The sequence below is a fragment of the Ziziphus jujuba genome, chromosome 6 (genome assembly GCF_031755915.1).
Source record: "Ziziphus jujuba cultivar Dongzao chromosome 6, ASM3175591v1".
NCBI lineage: Eukaryota > Viridiplantae > Streptophyta > Magnoliopsida > Rosales > Rhamnaceae > Ziziphus > Ziziphus jujuba.
In genome coordinates this window covers 8732099-8752276 of record NC_083384.1, presented here as the reverse complement: position 1 = coordinate 8752276, position 20178 = coordinate 8732099, and the positions used below count along the sequence as shown (strand labels likewise).

Genomic DNA, 20178 nt, shown 5'->3' with positions numbered 1-20178 from the left:
AATTCTATACGGACCAAAAACGTGGTTTTTTTGTGAGGAGATTTCCCTGCCGTTCGATTAAATGGATGGCCCAGATTAAATGTGGCCCACATTTCTCTCACGTGCCTTCTCTTTCTCCTCTCCTTTCCTTCCACTCTTCCTCTTCTCCTCTGCTTGACATCTCTTTATCTCTCTCTCTATGTCTTCCTTTATTTTCTCTTCCTATAAATCCTCTTTCAATTTCCTTGCCAAAAAATTAAAAAATTTGAGAAACTATCTATTTTCTCTCTCTAGAATTAATTTTGTTTTTAAACAAAATTGGGGAAAATATTTTGTTGGGTTTTGCTTGGTTTGCAAGATTATTCCCCTCTCTGTTTCTTACTTGGGTTCTATGTTCATTTTTGAAAAACCCATAATTTGACTCTGGGTCATTTCCTTGTTTCGGATCGCTTTTAGACAATTATCCTCTTCATATAGATAAAACCCAGATACAGAAGATTGAAGAACCAAAAAAAAAAAAGAAAAAAAAAAAAAGGCAAAACGCAGAGTTCAGGGTTGGGATTTCGTGAGGATGTGGAAGCGTTAGAAGAAGAACGGAGAAAGATTTAGGATTTTCAAAAATAGCTTTTCGATTTTCAGCATTATTCTTAAGACAAAAAAATTAAATTTTGTTTTTTGGGGTTGGAAAAAAATAATAATAATAACTGTCATAAACCCATCAATCTAAAAACTTCCAAACACAAGCTAGAAACTCCAAATTCAGCAACCCAAAAGATGCAAAAGCTGAAATTTGTACAGTTCTTGTTTCCAAATGTGATCAGACAGAAAGAGAAAGAGAGAAATAAGGAGAGAAGGGGAGACGGGCCGATTGAAATCATCCATAGAAAATCAATAGGCAGGAGTGAAACTGGTTGGCTGCCATGAAGTCGAGAGAGAGAGAGTAGGCGCAGACTAATAAAGGGGTTGGATATCCAAGGAAGGGAAGCACGCGAGAGACCTTTGGGGGGAAAAGAGGAAGGTGTAATCTCAGCCATCCATTTTCATCCAAGGGCTATATTTTTATGCACATTTTGGGACCAGAGGTGATAGTATCAGGTCAGTCTAGACTGTCTCTCTATATATATAAAAGAGAGAAAAGACAAGAAAAAGAATTTATGACTGCTTTTCACAGTTATTTCTCATGTATTATGATTTATATACAATTATAGAGAAATGTTCCAATTGGCTAAAGTTCAAACTTCAAACTAATGACACATCACTTAGTTTGATCAAAACATATGACATGGCAGAGATTACTTTTATTAACCAATCAACTACGTGGACAAGTCAGCAAATTTGTCTCTGAGATTATATCTGACTGGCCAATTCCCCATCCACGACCAAGCATACGAGCAATCTCATTCTCTTCCCCTTGTTCTGCTACAAATCGAAAGTTCTTGTTGTCAATCCCGCAACCAAACACCAAATTGTTAATGGTTTGGATGCTGTTGTTATCTGAACCAAAAGTGAATTTTTCAGTGGTTGTGTGGTTGATTTGTCAGCATATCTAACTTTATATGAACATCCATCTCCCATGCATTTTCCTTTGAAAAAAAAAGAAAAAAGAAAAAAAAAAACTAAATGCTAGGGGAAGAACAAAAAATCAGGGTGCAGAAATGCAAGAAACGATATAGTTTGGGATGGAATGGTGATTTTATCAGGCCACAGCAATTGAAAATGCTCTTTTCAACTTTTGGGGTTAGCTGTCAATGCTAACAGTTTGTCAGTCAACAGAGCTATGCTAAATTTCACAATCAAAGCTTCTCTTTAAATTTCAACCAACAAACAGTGTTTCACATTTACTCAGTATAAAAAATTAAGACCAAGGGGGCATTTCGAGAAAAGTCTACTTTGCTAGTTTGCTTAGGATTTTTCATTATCCTCTACACTGAGTTTCGTGAAGAAAAGCAAGGAAAGGATTTGAGAAGAGAATTATTATCTAGAAGGAGGGAAAAGAAAAAAAAAAAAAAAAAAAAAAGTTGCAGAAACAGAGTTGAAAATGGCCGAAAGTGTGGTAACCTTTCTGTTGCAGAAGCTGGACAGCTTTGCCCATGAAAAAGCTAATCTTTTGTGTCGAATCCGGGAAGAAGCTGAGCATGTCAGAGACGAACTAGAGCGTATCAGAGCCTTCTTAAGAGATGCTGATGCAAAGGAAGAAGGTGATGAAGAACTCAGAGTGTGGATCAAGCAAGTCAGAGAAGTCTCACACGATATTGAAGACCTTCTTGATGAATTCCTGCTTCGCTTCTCGAATCATGGAAACCCCCATGGTTTTTATGGCCGCTTATACAATCTTGCTCGAATCATCAAGAATCTCAAAGCTCGCCATCGAATAGCTTCTGGGTTGCAAGCCAGTAGGTCCAGAGTGACCAATATCTCTGAGGGACTGTGAAGTCCAGCCGCACCAACCAACCTCACCAACCACAGCCGCACCAACCTCACCAACCACAGCCACCATTGTTGACAGCCACCATTGTTGACATGCTGCACCGATCAACAATTGTGGGCTAAGATGTTGAAAAGTGTGGCCTTGTAAGCCTATAAATAGACTCCTTACCTTTGCATGAAAACCAAGCCAAGAGAGCAATCTCAATCCTCCCAAGTGAGGAGAATTGAGAGAAAACTCCAAGAGAGAGAGTTGTTTAAGTTCCAGAGAGAACTTGAGAGAAGAGTGAGCAATTCCAGAGAGAATTGGAGAGTGCAGAGAGAGGTTCCACGAGAGAATCCTCCATGAAAGAAGTTTTTATTTTTGTATTCTATTTTTAAGAGATTAATAGAATTCTTTTATTTTCTTCTCATATTTCTTCTCTAAAGTGGTCAGAGAACCACAACAGGGACATCAGAGATATCGTTACAAACTGAACTTTATTGAAGAAGGGTCTTCTACTTCCTCTGTCACTGCGAATAACAATTGGCACGACCTTCGAGGAGATGCCCTTTGCCTAGAAGAAGCTAAGCTAGTCGGAATTGACAAACACAAACCATATCTGATTGATAAGCTAATAGGAGGAAGCTCCGAGCTTCAAGTTGTTGCAGTGGCTGGAATGGGTGGTTTGGGGAAGACAACCTTGGTGAGGCAAGTCTACAAAGATGACGCGGTGAAGAGGCATTTCCAACACCATGCTTGGGTCACTGTTTCCCAAGTGTTCAAGCTTGAGGATGTTGTCAGAGATATTGTTCAACAACTGTTCGATGAAATCAAACAGACACTTCCTCAGGATGCAGATTCATCGGATAGCGGTAAGCTGAAAGCCATTCTAGCTGATTTTCTTGCCGGGAAGAGATATTTGGTTGTGTTGGATGATGTTTGGCAGGTGGGTGCTTGGGATGCTCTCAAGTATGCATTTCCTACTAACAACAATGGCAGCAGATTAATGCTCACCACCCGGAATTCCAAAGTGGCATCTTTATCTACCACTGAGCTGGGAGGTATGGTTTATGATTTAAAGCCTTTATCTTTAGAAGAATCTTGGAATCTTTATTGTGGGAAAACTTTTCAAGGCAATGATTGCCCTCCTTATTTAGAGAAGATTTCTAAGAATATTTTGAAAAAATGTGAGGGGTTGCCGCTTGCAATTGTTGCAATTAGTGGAATGTTGAGTACAAAGGACAGGAATAGAATGGTTGAATGGGAAATGGTTGAGCGCAGTCTAAGGGCCGAATTAGAAGGAAATGATAGCTTGCAAAGTATGAAAAAGATACTTTCTTTTAGCTTCAATGATTTGCCTTACAATTTGAAACATTGTTTCCTGTATATTAGCATATTCCCTGAGGACTATTTGATCGAACCCAAGAAGCTGATTAGGTTTTGGATTGGAGAAGGTTTTGTTCAAGAAAAGGAAGGAAGAATACTAGAAGAAGTTGGAGAAGGCTATTTTAATGAACTTGTCAATAGAAGTTTGATCCAAGTGGTTGATAAATACTATGATGGGAGAATCATAAACTGTCGAATCCATGATCTTTTACGTGAAATTATACTTCTCAAATCGAAAGATCAAAATTTTGTGTCCATCATCCGTGAACAAAGTAGGGCTCTGCCTGAAAAGCCTCGTCGACTATTAATAAATAAACCATTGGAAAATGTTGGAGGAGAGCATAACTTATCTAGCTTGCGCTCTTTGTTCTATTTTGGAGCAAAACACGATTCCATTTCTAATTTCTCAATGTCCATATTTTTCAATAGTGGCTTAAGGTTACTTGAGGTGTTGAATTGCAGGGGTGCACCTTTAAATAAATTTCCAAAGGAGATTCTTAAACTATACAATTTAAGGTATCTAAGCTTGAGAGATACCAATGTGAGTTCCATTCCAAAATCATTTGGAAAGCTTCAAAAGCTTTACTCACTAGATTTTAGATATACTTATGTTACAGAGCTTCCTGTGGAGATTTTACAGCTTAAGCAACTTCGGCAATTACTTGTTTACCGGTACGTCCATGAATTCACTACATCTATTGAGGTCGTTGGTTTCAAGGCCTTAAGAGGTTTAGAAACATTGTCATCCTTGCAAAGTCTTTGCTATATCGAGGTCAATCAAGGTGATTCCAATTTGATGAAGTCCCTAGGAGAGCTGACACAATTAAGGAGATTATGCATTCTAAAGTTGAAAGCAGAAGATGGAAATTATCTATGCTCGTCCATTGAGAAACTGAGATTCGTTCTCTCATTGTCCTTGGTTTCAATATCCCCCGATGAAGTTCTTGATTTGCAGAACATGTCATCACCTCCTCAATGCCTTCGACATCTAGAATTATCCGGACGATTGGAGACGTTTCCCCATTGGATATCTTATCTTTCAAACCTTAGCCATGTAGGCTTGCAATGGAGTCGTTTACAGGTTAATCCATTCGAGTCTCTTCAAGCTTTGCCAAATTTGGTGGTTATTGAGTTTGTTAAAGCTTATGATGGAGAAACATTGTATTTCAAAGCTGAAGGTTTCAAAATGCTCAAGATGTTAGCACTTGGAAAATTTGACAGATTGAAAAGGGTGACAATTGAAAAAGGGGCATTGCCTGTTCTTGAAAAACTATCGTTTACGGACTGTAAGTTGTTGGAGGAAGTGCCATCAGGGATTGAAGACCTAAGGAACCTCCAAGAACTTGAATTGGTTGATATGTCCAATGAGTTTCTTATGAAGCTGCGTCAAAGAACTGATTTAATGCACATCCCAGACGTTTTTATTGGTCGTGAAACAGATTGCGGACTAGATGGATATTTTCTTTAAGTGATAAGATTTTTGGCAACTTTTTGTTTTTTTCTAAGGATTTTTTTTTTTTTTTTTTCCATCATTATGTAATGGGATAGAACAGTCTTTCAGTTCTTTCATAATTTTTTGGTTAAATAATGTTGTATTATAAGATTAATAAAAAAGAAAAAAAAATATATATATATATATATTTTTTATATATATTGTTAGAGCATTTTTTGTGTTGTAATTTATTTATTATTATTATTATTTTTCCAAATGGGAATCAACTCTGTTTTCACTTTTCAGTAATTCCTGTCCACTTTATAGAACAAAGTGAGATATGATTTTTTTTAGTTTAAACCAATTTTATTGTAAAAGAAGAAATTTATGGACAACTAATATACTATTTCATTTTTCACCAAAAAAAAAAAAATAGTATTTAAAATTTATGAAAGGGATATTGGAAAAAATACTATTTAAAATTTATAAAAGGGATATTGGTAGTGTTAGTTACATACCAAACAATATTGGTCCGTGCATTTTGCATTTTATTATTATTTTTGACATTTTACACTCTAAATTATACAAAAACTTACATGGTTGGTCTTTTTTACATTTTCTGTCAAAATAGTTAACAAATTAATCATGTGGCTGCATATAAGATTAAAACATGGGCAAAAGTGTCTTTTTTCACTTCCTCTACTAATCCTTTCAAATCAAGAATTACAAATTAGGGATTTAGGAAAGAGGGAGAGGGAGAGAAAGAGGGGGGCTTCATCTCAAAAAGACTGAGAGGGAGGAATTGAGATTGAATTGAAAGAGGGAGAGATTCCTAATTTAAAGTATGCGAATTACGTTATTTAAAAATAAATAAATAAATAAAAAGACTAAATTTTTCTACATTTTTGAGTAATAGTCAACTTCAGTAAGCTATACTCCAATGACCAAGCGAATTAGGAGTTCAAAAAATTGGATCTTTCACAATGTTGATTCCACAAACTAAAGCACCAAAGAATCAAAAAATCTCTATAATTTTTTTGGTGGGTATTGAGTTTGTTAAAGCTTATGATGGAGAAACATTGTATTTCAAAGCTGAAGGTTTCAAAATGCTCAAGATGTTAGGAGATGGAAAATTTGACAGACTGAAAAGGGTGACAATTAATTAATAGAGGGACAATGTCTTCTCTTGACAAACTGATGTTCAGAGACTGTAAATTGAATGCCTAAGCAACCTCAAAGATCTAGACTTCATTGATATGTCTATCGAGTTTCTCATGAAGCTCAACCAAAAAACTAATACTGATTTGTTGCACATCTCACCCATTTTTGTTGGTCATAAAAGAGATTGGGGACTGGATGGACATTTTATTTAAGTGATAAAATTTTTGGTTTTTATTTTTTTTATTTTCTTTCATCATTTGGTAAATGGATGGAACATAGGTTTTTCAGTTCCCATCATTATTTTTTTGGTTAAATATTGTTATAACATTCTTTGTATTGTAATTTGTTCTTTTGGGGCACATGCCAATGAACTCTGTTTTCACTAATTCCTTTCTACTAAATAGAACAAAGTGAGTATTGAAACTTAATTCAATACTAATCTAACTCACAACAGCAATAAAGAAAGGAAGAACACACAAATTTTACGAAGTTCGATCTAGAAATGACCTACATCCTCGGTGAACTTTATCCAAGAAATTCTTGCACTATGAACAAAGATCAAATACACCATTGCAGCAATTTCTCTTGATTTATACAGATTCTCTACATCCAAAAACCAATCCAGAAACCCCTTTACAACCTCTCCCTTTCTCACAAATCACTCACCCAGAATGATCCTAATTAATACCAAGAGAAAGAGGAAAAACAATGAGCAAGAGGTCACAAGAAGAAAGAGAAGAACAAGAAGAAAAATGGCCTTTGATGGAAAATTGACAGCTTGTGTTACTGCTCCTCTATTTCTGCAGTCATGCCTCTTTTATAAGCTTCCAAAGATTAAAACTAATCTTGCTGAATCATCTATCCAACCTTTTAAGTATAACGGCACCGTTTAATGGCTAAAGCTTATATATAACAGCTGTTGACTTTGACCTTAGCCTCTCAATTGAATCACAACCGTAGCAGTGAGCTTTGACTTTTTGTTTTTCCTTATTTTTTCCCCCTTTTTGTTTAAACCAATTTTCGAGTAAAACAAGTACAATTTTCTAACAATGAATTTACTGTTTAAAATTTGTTAAAATAATGTCACTAAAGCTAACCTTGCCTTCCTCCACTTGTAAAAATGACTAATATTTGCTACTACAAATTTACAAAAAAATTGAACTGGAGAAGGAAAACAGAGTTTTTATGGTATGTGATCTCCCAAACATGTGAACACCCTTTTCTAAAAAATTCGCGCCAAATTAACAACCTCAGAGTCCCTGATCGTCAGTCTCTCCATGGCATTTGAAGAATTTCCATTCGGTTGATCCTTAGGGGATGGTCTGTTAGCAATATCAATGGTCAAAGTGACCATATCTCTACTTTCTGTTAGTAGTTTCAATGCAAATGCAGAATATGCAGTGCTGGAGACAAGTCTGTTCAGAAGTATCAGAGCCTCCCTTAATAGAAAAATCCTACAAAATAAAAATTTCCATATTATAAGTATCTAATAAAAGAAAAAGGTATACATATTACACAGATAAACACACACAATTATAAATGTAGCACACTTATCAAATAATATATATATATATATTTAGCAGAGTAAATGGCATTGGAGGCCTACAACAATAGTTGTTGGCAATGGTAAACAAGAGAGCTTATGATTTTACACCGATTGAACATACCATAAATTTCTTTATTCTTTTGCATCTCCTTCTATGTCCATCTCTGCATTAGGTAGCTTGTGGTGCACAAGAATTTCAAAACCAGATTTGCCTGATAAGGCCAGGAAAAGGCAGCAATGTTGCATTCCTTTGAAGTTTCAATGCCCAACAACAAAACAATTTCAAAATATATAAATACTTCAATAAAACAGTATGAATTTGAATATACTCCAAAAGAGGATGGCCACCTCTAAACCATTTCCATGGCATGCTTCACAGTCTGCCAAGCCTGTGACGCATATTGCAGGATGGTGATGTGAGACATTGCCAAAAATACCAAAGACATTGTTTATGAGTTCTTACTTATCCAGCACCATGATCCACTCTGCAAACTCGCTTGCAGTGTTGAGAATGCAAGAAAAGCAAGTTACCTGATCTCTTCAAAGCTAAAAGACATTGTTTATGAGTTCTTACTTATCCAGCACCATGATCCACATGGTTTCCATGATCCTCTCTGCAAACTCGCTTGCAGTGTTGAGAATGCAAGAAAAGCAAGTTACCTGATCTCTTCAAAGCTAAAAGACATCAATACATGGGTCAAAACGATCAACCCAATTCCATAAAACACTATGTTATGCAAGTTTATGAAAAGAGAAGAAGATTCAGACTCAATACATGGCAGGAATGTGGCTGTGATGCTCTTCTTGTGGACAAATAAGCATTGAGAAGCTGAAAAAAGATACACTTCTAGATCATCTCTTAAATGATGATTGATCCACTTTTAGAATCTTGCCCAACTTAAATTATATCAGGTTTACAATGGAGAGAAATGTAATGGGTTTAAAAAGCTAAATATTTTTTAGGCTTTGATGAATTGATGAACTTAGAAGTAATTGTTGCGAAGTTAGAACAAAAAACAATAACAATAAAATAAAACAAAGCACATACAGATTTACGTGGAAAATCCTTGATGGGAAACAACTACTACAAAGAGATGCAAATTTTTTATTAATGAAGATTGGTACAAAAAAGGTGAGCAAATAGGGTTGCAAAACTCCTACATCTGAGAGAAAAAAAAAAAAAAAAAATCCTAAAAATATATATATATATATATTGTACGGACGGAATAAACTTAAAAATTGAAAAGGTCCGTAGTGCTACCCCCGCACCATCAGCCCTCGACCTCCACTACCTACACAGAGCCCATTTTTTCTCTCAAAATATATTCACCAAATGGGTCGCACTGCGAGCTTTTCGGATTGAATCAACAAAAATTCGAGTCACCAACTCTAACAGTAATTGAAGTAGAGACAGGAGCTATGGGTTGTCTTACTGTAAATACTTGAAGAAATGGATTCAAAAGTTACCATTGGATAAAGGTAATCTATATTGCAAGGACCAATCTTTGTAAAAAAACTAAAAAAGAAGATAGTTTGCGGTGCAATCGATGTATACGAACTAGTTTGCATAACAAAGCTAGTTTGCACTACAAAGTATATGGAACGCCTAAAACTGTAACGAATACTAGCATTACTTCGTGTAAAGAGCTTTCTTTTGTTGAATGCTTTTATTTTCCCCAGTTTTTGTTTTTGTTGGAAATAAGTACATTTCTAGAATAGTTTGGAGAAAGAATTTGATTTTGAGCTCAAGTTTGTTACAGGGTGAAACGAAATGATGAGAAGTATATTATGTATAAATCTTCTCTTATGATGACCATCCAGAGTGCCAAATTTGATCACGAATTTAACTTGAGCATAATAGTTACTTCAAACTATTTTAAGTTCTCTGTTCAGAGTTTTTTATTTTCTACTTGGTAATAGAGTTCTTTGTTGAGAATGAAATGAAAATAAAGCAAAATTGAAACTGAAATGAAATATAATATGCATTCAAGATATTGAATGGCCATTATATCAAAACTATTTTGAGTTCTTTGTTGAGAGAGAAATGAATCTATTGTAAAAAAGTACAGTCAAGATATTACATGATAATTATATCAAAACCTAAAAGGGGAAACAAAAAAAGAAGGACAAAAACTTCTTCCCTCTCTAATCAGACTCTCTCACCCCTATCCCCTCATCTCCCAACAGCCTGCCTCTCCTCTCCTACATTCTCCTTCTTTACATTCTTTCCCTACATCCCTTCTTCAATGTCTCACGACATCCCCTCTGATTTCTCCTTTCTCTTCTTCCCTCCTCCCCACCTTTCTCTCTTTCTTATTTTCCTCTGCTCTTTTTCTTCTACATCCTTTGCTTAGTTTCTCTCTCTCTCCACTTTCTTTCCACTCTCTTCTCTTTCTACATTTCCTCTATTACACTCTCTCTAATTTCTCTCTTTTTGATTTCTCTAGTTGCAAAATTCTAATTGCCCTTCTTTTTGACACTGTTTGTCAGAGTGTAAAGTGGTTTGTTCCAGTAAATTATCAATACCAAATTTATTGATAATAAAATATTTTCCCTTCGTATTTTAAAAAAAAAAATAAAACCATAAAAGTAATTAACTTTTAAAATATTTTCCCTTCTTATTTATACATATTTTTAAAAAATTCCTTAAAAATAAACATTTTTATTTTAGATATATATTTATATATATACATTTATATATATGTATATGTATATTATAGGAAAATGTTCTTATTATAAAAATATTATCACAACTTTAGAAAGAGCTGATACATTCATACCCTGTAATAATCCCAGAATGCAGAAAAAACAAGCGATTATGTTGTACTGGCTTGAAGTAAATTTGGTCCATAACACAATTGGTGAAAAAAATTTAAGAATCTGTGATGAGTCAACATGTCATAAATTTCAGAAATGCCTAAGAAATTACAAGATAAGGGATGATGCTCAATGTGTCAATACTCAGGCTCAGCATATTTAAAATTCCAAGAGGCATTAAACACCTTTTTGTAGCATTTTTCATTGTAATCTCTTTGACTGATGACATCATGCGATGGGTTAAGATTCCTGCAAATGATTAATTACAGATAGAGTGCTTGTCTGAGTAAATATTAACTACAACACAATATCGGCCAGGCTTACAAATTCCGGAGAATAACTCCCTTAGGAAGCATATTTCTCACTTTAAGGAAAGAGTAATACTATTCAATAAAAACGGTTTTCAGAAAATAATTCAAAAATAAATAAATAAGCAGCAAAAAGGGTTTAAAATTTTAGAGAAAGAAGATAGCAAAATTATGCTTGGACTAACAGAACCAGACAGCACAGACAAACAGAATAGGAGCAGTTAAATGCTATATGCAAGTCTTCTCGATTATAATTTAAATAACTATAACATTAACAGAAAGGAATCTAAAATCCGACTTTCTTCAAACCCTATTTCCCAAATCGTCTAAATTGAAAAGGCCCTCATACTCATCAAACAGCAACATTTACAAGATTCATAACAAATAAAAAAAATAAAAAAATAACATCCAAAATCACAAAAATTTAGAATTCACAGACAGCTAAAAATAGACACAGTCATTCATACGGTGGCGAAATTGGCAGAGAAAACCGACCTGGAGACAGCGAAAAGCTACGAATTGGTGGAGCTTGAGGATGGGTCAGTTGGTGAGCAGAGCTTCTCAATCTTTTGCAGAAAGCGACTCCATTGAAACTGAATTTTTAACGAACTGGGTTTCTTAGAAAATAATGGAGACGAGAGGGGGGGGGGGGGGGGGGGGGGGGGGGGAAATAACTGTATAAATTGAAGAAGAAAAGGCAAAAATATGTTTTTAGTTTTTCTATTGGTTATCTATATATATATATATATATATATAAGGGAATAGAAAGTGTTTCAAATTATTTTACCGTTTGTATTTTAAATTCAAATTTTTTTTTACCGTTAGAATTCTTCTACGCTCTTCGAAATTAAATGTGACCGTTATTGAATTCCTTAGACGCTAAACAAAGGTTTTTTTTTTTTTTTTTTCCTTTTTTTTTTAAATTTTTTAAATACATTAAACAGAGTTAATTTTACATTTTTGCACGATTAAATACTGAGTTAAGTGTAACCTTCTTTTCAACATAGACTAAAAATACGTAACAATAGGAAAAAAAAAAAAAAATTTTAAAAGGGCAAAGTTTCACATACCACTTTCAGAGACTTCACTCTTCGTTGTTGTTGCTGTTGTTTAATGCAGGCAATGTCTAAGGAGGTCTTGCTCTTCACTGCAACTGAATCAAGAAGTTGATCCATGTTAAAACCACATCAAATATTCATTGTGGATATTCAGAAGGCAATGGAGATGAGTAGCTGTTGTAGGAGGAGTTGATTAAATTCGAAGAAAAAGAAAAGCAAAATTACTTGTTTTTCTATCAGGAGCTACGGAGAGACTACGGTGCTCCATTTATAAGAGTATTATCGGGTTCGGGTTTAAATTTGAATTTCTGATACTTATTCAAGCCGTTGGGATGCTGAATAGGGCCTTGCCAGGATTGGGTCTTGTTTGGGCTGAATTTGGGCAGGAGTTGGGCTCGCAATTATCGACAACATTCATAAATAAATAAATAAAAGTAAAAATGAAAAATCACTTGTATAACTAGAAAGACTTCTAAATTTATAAGCTGCATCAAAGAAGTAATTCAATGCACATCTCATCCATACTTATTGGTCATGGACAGTCTTTTTAGAGATTAAATCTTTGCCATCAAATTTTTTTTTTTTTGGTTTTTTTTTTTTTTTTTTCATGAATGAACATTTTGCAATGTTACATTGGAACATGCTTTTTTTAGTTGCTTTCATAATCTTTTGGCTAAACATTGTTACCTTTTTGGGGAAAATGTGATCTAGCTGTTTACAGTAATTAGTTCCTCTCTACTTTATAGAACAAAGTGAGCTTTCATTACTATTATTATTATTAGCTTCCCTTTTTAGTTTAAACTAATTTTAGTATAAAAGAAATACAATTTTCTCAACAATGAATTTACAATTCAAAATTTGTAATATAACTCGACTTAACACCAAAACTGCTCATATGTTCCAAAAAGAGGTGTTAAGGTGGCTTAACACTTAACACTGGCTTCCTCCACTTGTAAAGATGACTAATGTTTGCTACGTACAAATTTACAAAAAATTTTGAACTGAAAAAAGTATACAAATTTTTATGATATATGATCTCCCAAATATGTGAACACCCTTTTCTTGAAAATTCGAGCCAAATTAACAACTTCAGAATCCCTGATCATCATTCTCTCCATGCCATTAAAAGAATTCCAACTCCTCCTATCCTTTCGTGATAACCTGTTTGCAATGTCAATGGTTAAAGTGGCCATATCTCTACTTCCTGTTAACAGTTGCAATGCAGTTGCTGAATATGCGGGGCTGGAGACAAGTCTGTTCAGAAGTATCAGAGCCTCCCTTATCAGCAAAGTTCTACAAAGTAAAATGCACTAGATTATGATCATCTTATACAAGAAAAAGATCTACACATTACACAGATAACAAAATACACGAAAATATCAATGTAACATTGGAAGGAAGAACTCAGTTTGAATTTCCCTTATAAGTTTAACAATGTAATGGCATAGGAAGCCTGCAACAATACTTATTGGCAACGGTAAACAAGAGAAATTTATGATTTTACAGTGACAGAACATACGAGTGAAGGAAAATGTCAAATATGTAACAGAGCAAACAAAAAGAAAGCTAAAGAATAGAAGGGTTGCAATTAAAGGGGAAGAAAAAATCAGATGTGAATCACTGAAAATAACCATACATGTTCTTCCTGTGAGTAACAGAATGGATAAGTCCAATTAATTGATTCTCTGAATCTAAGTAACAATTACCTTTCTTTAGAAACTTCTGGTGAATTAGAAAGTTCTGCTGATTTGATGTCCTCTTTGTTTTCTGGGCCTTCTTCCATGTCCACCTCTTCATTTTTCGGGCCTTCTTCCATGTCCATTTCTTTTTCTTTAGAGTCTTCTTCCATGTCCATCTCTTTCTCTTTTGGGCCTTCTTCCATATCCATCTCAGATACCAATAATTGCAAAATGAGCATTAAAAAATTTGCATCTTTAAAAAGCCTGTGGTGCACAAGAATTTCAAAACCAGATTTTCCAGACGAGGCCAAGAAAGCTAGCAAGACAATAGCATTCCTTCGAAGTTTCAACCCCTGAACAGAAAAATAATTTCAGGAAAAATAATATTTCAGTGTAACAGTACGAAACTCCAAAACAGGGTGCCCACCTCTAAACCATTTCCATGGCATGCTAGACAGTCTGCCAAGCCCTGAAGGATGATAGAAAATTTCTGTGAAGCTGAAGTGTTTTTCTTGTTATCCTCCAGAAAAGTAGCATGCTCTCCCTCTGTACAACCGGAGCAGAATGTGACCAGTAGGTCTGGACCTTCAAATTAGCAAAAATCATAAGCTGTTAGGCTTGGTGCACATATGACATAACATTTAAGTCCACATCAAACTCTTTAACTATAGAAGTAATGTTTAAAAAACAGACCACTACTGAGTTAAAAAACAGACCAAACTGAACTCAGTAGTAAGATTTTAAAGTTCACTTCGATGAGTTAAAACAAGTCACAGATCACATAAACAAAGCCCATCAATAATAAATCAAAAGATATCAAGTCATCAAACATATGGAAACTGATCATTTCTTCAAAAGACACATACAAAGAAGCATATGCCATCTAGGCATATAAAGAACATAGATTGTAGATCTAGAAGCCAGGGAACCACTTATGAAAGTATGTATTCAAAACAATTCGCTAACCTTATATAGCAAAATAAAGCCAGTTTTCCAAATTTTGGTCGTAAAATTAGATGGTATATGGTTATAACATCACAGAGGAGCATAAAGTTCCTTTTTCTTGGCATAATACAAAGTAAACGAATTGGCAGAAGCAACAAATTCCAATAAAATATAGATAATAGGGTAAAAGAGAAAAAAGCAGATGAAGAGAAATTATGCAGACTTACAGTTTAGCAGCAGATACAGAAATTGCATGGCATGCTTTTGCACATGCAAGCCAGCTTCCTTTGTAAGTAATTGTGAGACACATTCAAACACCAGGGTATGGCCAAACCTGTCCACAGAAGAATTTTATTCAAGTTTAAGAGCATCACCTATTATAGTAAAAATTCAACAAAAGAACTGTTCCAATACTTACTTGTCCCTCTCCATATATGCATTACTTTCCATCAGAATCACATTCATAATAGAAACAGCCTCAAGTCTCACAAATTCTTCCATATTCGTCATGGCAATTTGAAGCACCTTTTCAAAGAGACAAACCCAGTCTACATGAGAAACTGAAGTTGCAATGTAAGGATTCCCCTGTCCCTTCTTGTATAAAGATTCAGCATCAAGGAAAGTAGTTAGAGGTGGATCATAGCCACCACAAGACGCCCCATCCCTGCCCACAAGCAGATCTCCCTTTTCCGCACTTTCAGATTTATGAGGATTTGGACTGTTAATCCCCGAACAAAGTCTCTCAACCATGACATTTTCCCTGAGTAGATTGCACTGGAAACATCAAATCAAAGTTCATAAGCATACAACCATGCAAGCAGGATAGATGCATAACATTCATATGAATGCTTATTTCGATGGTCAGAATACATTATCACTCTTTTACTAAATATCTTCCCCCTTTCTCAAACTAATGATGGATTGTGTCTAATAAATATTTCAGCTCTAAGTTGTGAGGAAGGAGAGAAGGTTGGAATTCAAAAGAAAGAAGAAAACTCAGCAATATTTGTCTTCATGTTCATAGACTTTAAATTATGAGAAAGGGAGAAAGGGTTTGAGGAAGAAGAAAACTTAGCACTCATTGGACTGCTAATTGATAAACTCAAATCAATTTCTAGCAATATATGTATACTTCAGTTATGAATCATTTAACTGTCTTTTAAAAACCTCATTAAAATCCTAATCTTTTCATTCTCACATGGATCTTCTATAAGCGTCATTTCACATGAAATGAAAATGTTAAATATTATGTCAATTATATTCAGTTATGAATCATTTTACTGTCTTTTAAAAACCTCATTAAAATCCTAATCTTTTCATCTCACATGGATCTTATACAAGCTCATTTCATATGAAATGAAAATGTTAAATATTATGTCAATTATATGACCAGAAGTAGCTATACCTTCCTCCAGATTTCTCTTTGAAACTTAACAGATACTTCAAAAACACATGCAATATTCGTAGACATCGATGAACAATAACGACCTGCATAGGAAACAAACTCATCAGCTAAGAAATAAACATAACATCCAGCCTCATTTCGGACTAAGAAATAAAGATTATCAATTCTCCAACTCACATTTTCAAGATAACAAAGATCAAGCAATGGTTCTAACAAAGCCTGTAGCTCTACCATTCCATTATTGATCTGCAATAAGAACAAATGACATATAAAACACTAAATAAAATACTCACATGCATCAATGGAAAAAAACAGCAAACATAACCATAGTACTGTCAATTTTAGTCCTATCTCTTTTTTTATTTTTTTCTTTGAAATAAATTACTTGAGGTACAGACAATCCTGCATGTAATCAAGAGGCTAAAGTTTAAGTCAAAATGAAAAACTTATTAAATGGTTGACTATAGCTCTTTGCTTATGTACAGATTCGATATGCATACAGTTGAACCAGACAAGCAATCATATCACTTATAATACCTTCATCAACACAGAATAAAGATGAGATACTTTAGCAGCTTCTAAAGCACGCCTAGATGCATTTCCAGAGGTCCTATCTGCTTGAGAGTCTGTTCTTAATTTGGAAGGAAAATCCATACCAATGAAGCCAAAGAGGTCATGAAAATCTGGTTCACAAGAAACAAGTAGATTTGAAATCAAATTTCTTCCTATCTTTTCGTCATTTGGACGACCCCAAATGGCTAGCAACTTCTTGGAGAGATCATGGCAGGAAGGTAGATCATTGTTTATGATTACTTGGGCACAAACATCCGCTTCATTCGTTTGAATTCCTGGGCCTTTACAGGTTGATGTGGCTATCAAGTCATGGGAAAGACAAATGAAATAGAGTTCAGGAAACTGATTAAAAAATATTAATAAGACAAATAAAAAGCATAAAGTCACTAACTCCTCACCAATATCAACTTGACAGCCATCCTTACTACTCAAAGATACATCATCTTGAAATTGTCGAGAAACCCCAGTACGGTCCAGAGTAAGGGCTCCACTCTCCCTGCAACAACGTCAGTCAGTCGCAATTTTTTTTTTTTTTTCCTTGCCTTTTTATGTGGGGAATCAGTGTATCTTCTATCTATCTTTATTTTGGAAAGTGTTTTTACTTAATATGCTTCATAGACACTTGCAAGTTATCTAATCTAATCATGGATAAAAAAAGAATGCCTATCAGGTTAGAAGGTCCTATACTCAGGTCCAGAAATGATAAGGCAATTAAGTCTGGAATCATGATATATATTGTGATGCAGAAAATTTCAGAATACCTAAAGAAAAAGTAACCAGTTCAGTTATCCATGATATAAGGGCTAAGGGATAGATATTTTATACTCACAAATTTGTACTCTTTGAATGGCAAAGAACATCTTTTTTGGCATTCTTCAGATGAACATTATCATGTGGTTCCTCTTTCTTATCTCTCTCCTTTCTTAGTTTGGAGCACTCATGTTCCTGAGTATAAATGCCATCAATGAAATTAATCTATGACAATAATACAGAAAAAATTTGTTTATTATGAAAATATCAATGGCAATAATACAGATTGATGACTCATGTCAAAACAATAGCATCGACCAAAATACAAATCAATCCATTGCAAAAAACCAGATATTCCCAAATGAAACAATTAATGTTGTTCTAGAAACACTAACATGAGCATTCTAAAAGCAATCCACGGTTTAAAAAAGCCCTTATGCAAGTGGACACATGAAGACAGAACTATTGTTCCATTCTCAAAGATGAAATTTTTTTGACAGAAATCTAGCAGACAATATGATAAAGTAAAATAGAAGTAAAGCAACAATACTTACATCAACAAAATATCCATGAAGAACTGCTATGATCAAGCAATAATGCAGTCTAAGAAAGGGCAGGTAATAAAATACCCCATGAAAGAAAAAAGTTAAATGGAAAGCCCGTGAAAGCACTTATTTAGAACATTAATCCTACCGTCAGAGTAAACTATAGTCTATATGCAACTACTTGAAAGTTTTATTAATTTACATAATGCGTTGGAGAAATATTAATTGGTAAAATTGTAAAACGAAAATAGATATAAATATCTTAAATGCAAAAGTAAAAAAGAGCCAAAAATCTTCTAAAGGAAGCAGCAAAACAAGAAAGAACGCAAACCAAACACACATACCAACTCTGATAGATGCTTCGAGACACGTCCCAGCTCCCTCTGCAACAACAATTTGATCACACTTAGAATTAAAGCTTCATTACTATAACTCTTAATTCTCAAAATTGACCCAACAACAAAGAAAATTAGTTGGAATAGTTACAAAACACTCTTAATTCTCAAAATTGACACAACAACAAAGAAAATTTGTTGGAATAGTTACAAAACACGAAAAAGCACTCAACTTTTCTCATCATTTCTTGAAACAAACCAAAAAACAAAAACCCAAAACCCATATTTTTTAAGTTCCACATAAATAGGAAACAGCGTCCAAAAACCAATAAAAGATTAAAATTTTCAAATTAACCCAGAAAAGAAAAAAGAAATTTCAGCTTCAGTATAATGGAAAATATACATCTACGACTACAGTACAATATGATCCTAACCTTTAAGCGTTCGATTTCAAGTTCTTTATCAATCTCAGAGGGGCAAGTAGAGGGAGCAGAAGGAAGAGAAGAAGGAGCGCAATTGGCAATGCCATTGGAAGAACGAGGTACAGGGTCTCCGAAAGAAGGGGCGATTCTTTGAGAGAGCTCCCGAGGGGGAGAGTAGCTGAGGGGATGATGATAACAATGAGAAGAAGAAGAAGGAGCCGCGGCTATCAAAGTCGGAGCTTCTTGGCGGTGTGTTGGCAATGGTGGGTGTGAGAGATACTGAGAGGAGGAAAAAGTGGAAGTGGTGGAAGAAGAGAAAGGAGGAGGGTGAAGAAGAAAGGGTTGTTGTTGTTGTTGAGAAGAAGGGTTTGGGAAAGCCGAAGAAATGGAAGATGAAGATTTTACGAGCTCTTCAACCTCGATGACTTGGTCCCAGAAATCTTTGTCCCATTCTTCAAATTCATCTTCTTTCGCCATTCAAACTCTTTTTTCTTTCTCCTCCTTCTGATTCGTCGCTGGTTCTTCCCCAGGAAAACCGCCTTTTTGAGCCGTGAGTGCGAGACAGAGACACAGACGGACCGCAGACTTTCGTTTTGCTTTGCTTTTCGCCTCCCTGAACTTTATCAAAATTGCAAAATCTTCCCCTTTTCTTGGCCGCTCAAAGAAAATTGAGATATTCTCTTGGACCGTAAGATAAGAAATAAAAAATTGTCATTCATTTCATTATTTTTTATTTTTTACCCCAAAAACAAAAGAATATTTAATTTGGTCCATAATAGTATCACATTTTTGCTCATTAATTTTCAAAATCAACATGTTTTTGATCTGAAGAAATAGATTGGACTTTTTATGAATCCCTATTTACATTTTTTTTAACATACTAATCCCAATGTACTTGTTACATATATATATATATATATATATATATGTATAAGTATGTATGTACCATCAACTGTATATTAAAATTATACCATTTTATATTCTATTTTTTTTCTGTTTTAATTTAAATGCCAATTTATATTCTTAGCAAATATATATATATATATATAGATATATATCATTTTATGTTTTTTTGATAAATAAAATAATATTATATATATATATATATAATGAGTTTCAAATAAGTTTTATAATCAGTTTAAAATCATATTTATTTTATTTTATTAAATTAAATAAATTTTATCCTTAATGATTATTGAATCGGACATAAAATTTAAAAAGTTATTATAAATTTAATAATATATTAAAATTTTATTTTATGAAAGTATATTGAAATATAATAATTTATAAATATAAATTTAATTTTTAATTTAATTTAAAAATGAAAAGGAAAGATTCCGTATTAGTTTTAAATTAAAAAAAATTATTTGAGCTTGAATTATTATATAATATATAAATTTATAAACTCTATTAACATCCCTTTTATTATT

General features: G+C 34.1%; 2 protein-coding genes across 18 annotated transcripts; one reads left to right on the top strand and one right to left on the bottom strand.

The window, feature by feature from the left end:
* Window positions 1-2180: 2180 nt before the first annotated feature.
* Window positions 2181-5240, top strand: LOC107434542 (disease resistance protein RPM1). The gene is made up of 2 exons (XM_060817855.1): window positions 2181-2288; window positions 2853-5240. Exons 1-2 carry the CDS (start codon window positions 2181-2183, stop codon window positions 5238-5240), a joined length of 2496 nt encoding a protein of 831 aa, XP_060673838.1.
* Window positions 5241-6884: 1644 nt separating this feature from the next.
* Window positions 6885-19521, bottom strand: LOC107434566 (protein SENSITIVE TO UV 2). 17 transcript variants are annotated; one of them, XM_060818093.1, is made up of 16 exons: window positions 18761-19513; window positions 18336-18374; window positions 17526-17641; window positions 17095-17192; window positions 16661-16995; window positions 16301-16369; window positions 16124-16206; window positions 15137-15478; window positions 14946-15052; window positions 14201-14358; window positions 13801-14126; window positions 12107-13387; window positions 11532-11629; window positions 10914-10977; window positions 8033-8740; window positions 6885-7819 (listed from the first exon to the last, which is right to left on the bottom strand). In XM_060818093.1, exons 1-12 carry the CDS (start codon window positions 19223-19225, stop codon window positions 13117-13119), a joined length of 2409 nt encoding a protein of 802 aa, XP_060674076.1. In that variant the 5' UTR covers window positions 19226-19513; the 3' UTR covers window positions 6885-7819; window positions 8033-8740; window positions 10914-10977; window positions 11532-11629; window positions 12107-13116. The 17 variants fall into 17 exon arrangements, with proteins under 17 accessions (XP_060674076.1, XP_060674083.1, XP_060674082.1 ...); XM_060818100.1 differs by having other exon boundaries at window positions 8033-8586; XM_060818099.1 differs by having other exon boundaries at window positions 8033-8571.
* Between the last annotated feature and the right edge of the window lie 657 nt (window positions 19522-20178).